Genomic DNA, 6,000 nt, shown 5'->3' on the forward strand with positions numbered 1-6,000 from the left:
AATCAATTAAGCACCACATGATGGTTATTCAACCAATTGCAGATCTGGTTGGTACTGGAATCATCTATCCCACATTGCCCCACTTTAGCAAGAAAGAGACTGTGGTCTACTTTATCAATTACCTTACTGAAGATCAGGCATATTACAACCATTGATCTATTACTCAAATCAGTTTGTAAAAAAAGGATAAATTATTAAACTGTTTTAAAGAAACTCACGTTGGCTTTCAGTATTTACTTTGGCCCTTTCTAAATACCTGAAAACCCACTATTTTGTTATCTATTCTAGGCTGTAACCAGATATTAAAATTAAGCCATGTATGGTATACATTTTCCTGAGTGCACTTTTTCTCCTTTTTTTTAAAGATTGGGAAAATGTTAGCTCTTCTTCAATCTTCTAGCATATCCCCCATATTCCAGCAGTTCTCTAAGATTACAGTTAGTGGTTCTGAGATCATATCTGCCAATTTCTTTACCACCCTGGAATGTAATCCATCTGGCTCCAGCAAATTGAATTCATTCAAAGCAGCTAGTGTTCTCTCTCCCCTTTCTTGCCAATTTTGACCTGCAAGCCTCTCCTGCAGCTGCTGACAAGATGGACCATTTTTTTTAATCTTCTAAAAAAAACGTGAGAGACAAAATAGGAATTAAGCAGTTCAGCTTTCTCCTTGATTTCTTTAACCACTTTAACATCTTCTCCCAAAAATAGCTCAACTTTTCTCTTATTTTGCACATATTTAAATGACTGTTGTTGTTTTTGACATTCACCCTGTAAGCCTCAGCACCTTTTGAGCCTTTGTCTTCCTGACTCCATGTTTACAAATTCAGGCTATTTCCTGGTATTTTGTTTTTGCTGTATGTCCATTTTCACATTTTTTTAAAAAATTCACGTTTTCACTTTATCAAAGAGTTCTTCATGAAAATATGCTGTTCTCATCAGTCATCTCTCTCATTTTTCTTTCTCTTTCTAATGGCTTAATCTTGTAACTATTTAATAAATATAGGAGGAGGTGGTCTTACCTAAAATATTTATTGAAATGATTATAGAAAAGGTATTGTGCATAGATTCTTAATCCTGGAAGTGTTCTCAATAAGTCTCCCTCATACTTTCCTCACAGAAAAGCAAACACATAAAAGGATTGAAGAAATACCAATTACATATAGGTCAATTACATATCCCTCAATTTGGCATCTGCCAGATGTGTGGTCTTCAACTCTCAATATTTGCAGCCAACATGCTTAAATTTTTGGGAACAGAGGTTCACATATAAATACAGCCTCCAGCTTAGAAAATGCTAGTATACCACATATTGTTTTTTCATATGTTGAGAATGAACATCTGCTAGGAAGAACCTGTTTATAATCTTAGCCTCCCTACATCATCTTGTTGCTCTTGTTAATTACTGTTATTATTTCCCCCTTATTTGTTCCAGTATACTTCATAAAACAGATGAATTGGCATTGTCCAGTTTCCTGCCTTTCCCTTTCCCTTTCCTAATTGACTCCTGAAAGACTTCCTAAGAACCATCTTGTCTTAATAAGAGAGAAGAACAGACAAAGGGAGAACTCAAGACCAGAAATGCAAGAAGAAACAAAGAAGAAAAGGAGGAGGAGGAGGAGGAGGAGGAGGAGGAGGAGGAGGAGGAGGAGGAGGAGGAGGAAGAGGAAGAGGAAGAGGAAGAGGAAGAAGAAGAAGAAGAAGAAGAAGAAGAAGAAGAAGAAGAAGAAGAAGAAGAAGAGCCAGATGAGAGGATACATAATTCAGTTTAAGAATAACGAAAACTTAACAGTTATATTACCATCCTCTTAGAAAATGTGATCAGCAACATCCTTTTTTTTCTCTCTCCCTACTGAATGCCTATCCTTCTGTTTAGGCCTTTTAAACAGTAAGCTTCAGTGAGAAAGGCCTTACAAGTCTCTTAATTAACTATTTTTGGCCTAAAACCAAGATAAAATGGCTTAAATACTTTTGGGGGATAAGATCCTTCAAAGCACAAGTTTTTATTTCACCTTGGACACTGCATAAATCTAGTCAAATCCATCCTACAGAAATATTATTTAAAATACACTTTAAAAAAATAATAAAACTAAGAAACAAAAGGACAAAGCTTTCAAAAACATCCTAATATTCCACCAAACTTTGCAGCCCCTCACAAAAATCTAACTAACATAAGATGTTGCCTAGTCAGCTTCATGGATTCTTACTACAAAGAAACAAGATCTCAGTAAATCTAAGTGACTTCATCAACAAACTGCTAGCAACTGGACAGCATATCTTTCTGTTCTTGTCCCCCCTAAACCAGGCTAACAACTCAACAATGCAGTACCAGAAAAGTAATAGCAGTGCCACCTTCAACAGCATAGTATAGGCTTCAATCTGAGCTCCTACTTGTGCTGAGTCACATTCAGTTCTATTCCTTATCTATCAGCTCCAGACTTCATTCCCATTTATTTATCTCCTGAATCTTCTGAAAAAACTCGAAGACAACAGATAGAAAAATGCTGCTTCTTCAGAATCCAGGTCACCTCCTTGTGCCAGATATACATTATATGACCCAGCAGCACAACAACAGCCCACAGTGCTGTTGGGATTTATGGATTCTCTAGTTTGGATACATTCTGTAGGTAATTTGAAGTATCCTGCTTTAAAAATTGTTGTCATCATGCGCATTTCACTAAGTTAACAGTCATGACAATGGGAGATTTTTTAATGGAATGGGTCTTGTTTAACATGTACATATTCCATTTATGTACTCTGCTTTATTTTCCCTACCTCATGCCTTAATTTATTCATCTAATTTTATCTTTATTTTCTGTGGTTGCCTAAGCTTACCAATTCTGAAAGAGAAAAGTCTGGTGGGTATATACCTAAGAAGAAAGTTTTCAATCAAAGCTTTGGCCTATTGGCAGACACCATTTAAAAAGCCTTCCAAACAGACCTCTCTTCTAAAAAGTGGAAGAAGACGCTCTCCTCCTGCTTAACTGTAATTTAAATGAAATCTGCACACAGGAAGAGAAGCATAAAATAGTGAAAGACATTTTATCCATAATTACCAATAATGTTCCTTCAAAGTAGTAGGAGAGAAGTGCCAAGATTGGAATGCCTATTTTCATAGGACTGTTTCAAGAAAGTCCAGAGATTTTTCACACAAACTGAGAAAATAGTCTTAGGCTACTCTGTAACATACAGAGGAGGAAAATGAATTTAGTTCATTACTAAATAGTAATGAAAATGTGCTGAAACCATAAACAATATTTCAATGCATGATGTTTGTTGTATTATGTCTTGTAATAGAGGACATATGTGAAAGAGATTAGAATCCAGTTTGTATGAGACATGACGGGGTGGGGGGAAACAGACGAAGATATCCAAGACAGACATTGAAATGCAAATGCAGAAAAATTATGCTGTGTTATTTTTCCCACAATTTTCATTCCATTCCATCTGATGGAAGAGAATTTGCTCTTAAAATTTATATTAAAATGTCATAAATTGGAGAGGAATCTCATGCACTTATTTAGGCTTACAGCCAAGGTTAGATGTAAATTGCCTTGCATATTATTGCCCAATTACATCCAATTTCCAGGCTTCTCATACTTCAATTTAATTCCAAGGAAAGGTATCACAAGAGTGATATCCATGGCTACTCATGATGCTATTCAAGGTATGCGTTGTGATGTCACAACACAGGCTACACTCTTTCATACTTACACCATAATGGTGGAAAGAAGTACATTAAGGTGCAGTTTGCACTATGATACTGCCATGCATGTTTTTTCCCTTGTTCCTCCTATCATAAGGATACCTATGAAATTCACCTTGTTCATGCAAAATGGACCTTATATATAAGAAATCCTCAACACTACTGGCAAAGGAAACATTAAAGCAGATTTTTTAACACAGCATAAATACATATAACAAATATATTTGAAAGCAGGTAAATAAACAAAATTCTCAAAGCTCTACTATAGCCGTTTTTTTCTTTCCCCCCCCATCCCCGCCCAATACATACACATATATTATACACACATATGCTAAATTAATATGGAAGAAATATTTACTTCATTGTAGCCTTCCAAATAAGAAAGCAGGTGAAATTATAACTCTAAGCAGCCTGTTGAACTAGATGATAAACAAGACAGATGGTAGAACTTTAATTATTTATTCAGAGCAGGTTTTTCCAGTTGCATGTCAGGGTCCAAGATCAAATTTAGAAATGCTTGACAATAATTACAGTATGTAGAAATAATCTTACCCAGCAAGTTTGTCAGCCATAACGCCAAATCTTCCTTCATTGGTAACAAATTAGCCTCATGTCTGCTGGCCAACCACTGGCTGTACTGGTGCATATCAGAGAGGCCAGGCCCTCGGACCTTAGGGCTCAGAGAAGTGCACATCCTTCAGCCACTGATGGTACCTGAACTCTAGAAAAAAAAAAAAAAACACCTCGTATAATGAATTGCTTCCAGATGCTAAGAGTCCAGATTCAATAGAAGCCAGTGTTAAAAGATGATAGAGGCTTCTTTCACAAGAACAATGCACTCTAAGACAATTGCATATTAGCATTTTTTTTCAAATGCAGCCTTTTGGTGTTAATAATTAAAGGCAAAAACAGTTCTGTCCGTATATATTTATGTATATACATGTATCTGTGCATATACACATACACACACACCAGAGGTGGTGTTCTTCCAGTTCGCACTGGTTTAGGCGAACCAGTAGGGGCGATGGTGGGAGGCTCCACCCACCTGTCCATACATCATCATGGACTCTCTGCGCATGTGCATGTGCTCCCGATTCTGAACCAGTAGTGAAGATAAGAGGATTTCATGCCTGATACACACACACACACACACACACACACACGTCTGTGTGCGCACACGCATGCGTTATAATTTCAGTGAAGGTTATGGACAACAGTGTTCCATATTGATCCAATGTGGAATCATAGGAGTGCCTCCCAGTGAAGGTCTGGGAGAGAGTGATTGACCTGAAGTTTACCCCGTCAGCTTTTGTGCTCTTAGAAAAACATGGGAAAAATAAGTTGCATCAAATCTTCCTTTCCCTTTCAGAAAAACTGCAGGGTTATGATGGATGGAGTCAAGTTCTAACTTGTAAATCTGATGCAAGCTGACAGATCAGGCTGTCTTTTGGATCTTGTTCATTGACTGGGAACTATCTACACTCTTGGCTTACGTGGCTCCTTTAATTCATTATGACATGTGGTCTTCCTTTGTGCTGTGTTAAAACCCACTGAGAGCTCAAAAGTAAGGCTAACTTTCCTATCTTTGATGGGATACCAACATTAATCAACACTGACACTGAGTTTAGAATAAAGGTGCATAAAACACTGCAAATATAAAATATTACCTTAAGGGGAAAAGGAAGTAGAGTCAATGAATTACAATGGTAGACCCTGGGTGTCTCCTAATCAGTACATGTAAGTGTTTCTATGTTCGTATGCATGTGTATATACACATAAAAACCTCTGAAATAAAGAATTTCACAAATAAAAGGTAGACATGTTAAGAGATATGATGTAGTCCATTTTTTGAGGTTGGTTGTTTTATTGCAGACCTTTTATTATTCAAATAGGTAACATCATCAGTGCTAATGAGTGTGGGGTTTGTTTCCTGTCTATATATAGTTATGTGTCATGCTAGTGTTGGTGAAATTGTGGTTTTTCTCCTCAGTAAGTCCTAGAAGTTCACAAATTTAGAAGTTTACAAAGCTCAGTAAATATTTCGTATCTGTTGAAAAAATCTTACTAGGATTTTTTTAAAAGAGTACCAAGATTTGCCTATAATTTTTTACTTACTAATTTGATCAGAATAAAATAATGATTATTCTTTTATCTCTGTGAATATCACCTCTACTTGGTCTTCATCTTATTTCTTCCAGTCTGATTCTTTAAAAAAGTCTGTAATGACTGTTTACATTATTATTACGGTCATAGTTTATAAAGTTCTGAGAATGTTTTCCAGCATCCACAATTTGAGT

General features: G+C 36.4%; 1 protein-coding gene across 1 annotated transcript in view; it reads right to left on the bottom strand.

Annotated features, from left to right (window-relative positions):
- The window catches only part of GAS2 (growth arrest specific 2), a 119,465-nt gene extending 115,068 nt beyond the window's left edge, over window positions 1–4,397 (bottom strand). The window contains exon 1 of the mRNA XM_032228454.1: window positions 4,256–4,397. Within this exon, the coding sequence (XP_032084345.1) occupies window positions 4,256–4,397 (142 nt within the window). The remainder of the gene's footprint in view (window positions 1–4,255) is intronic.
- Between the last annotated feature and the right edge of the window lie 1,603 nt (window positions 4,398–6,000).

Source organism: Thamnophis elegans, chromosome 1, assembly GCF_009769535.1.
Source record: "Thamnophis elegans isolate rThaEle1 chromosome 1, rThaEle1.pri, whole genome shotgun sequence".
NCBI classification, from domain to species: domain Eukaryota; kingdom Metazoa; phylum Chordata; class Lepidosauria; order Squamata; family Colubridae; genus Thamnophis; species Thamnophis elegans.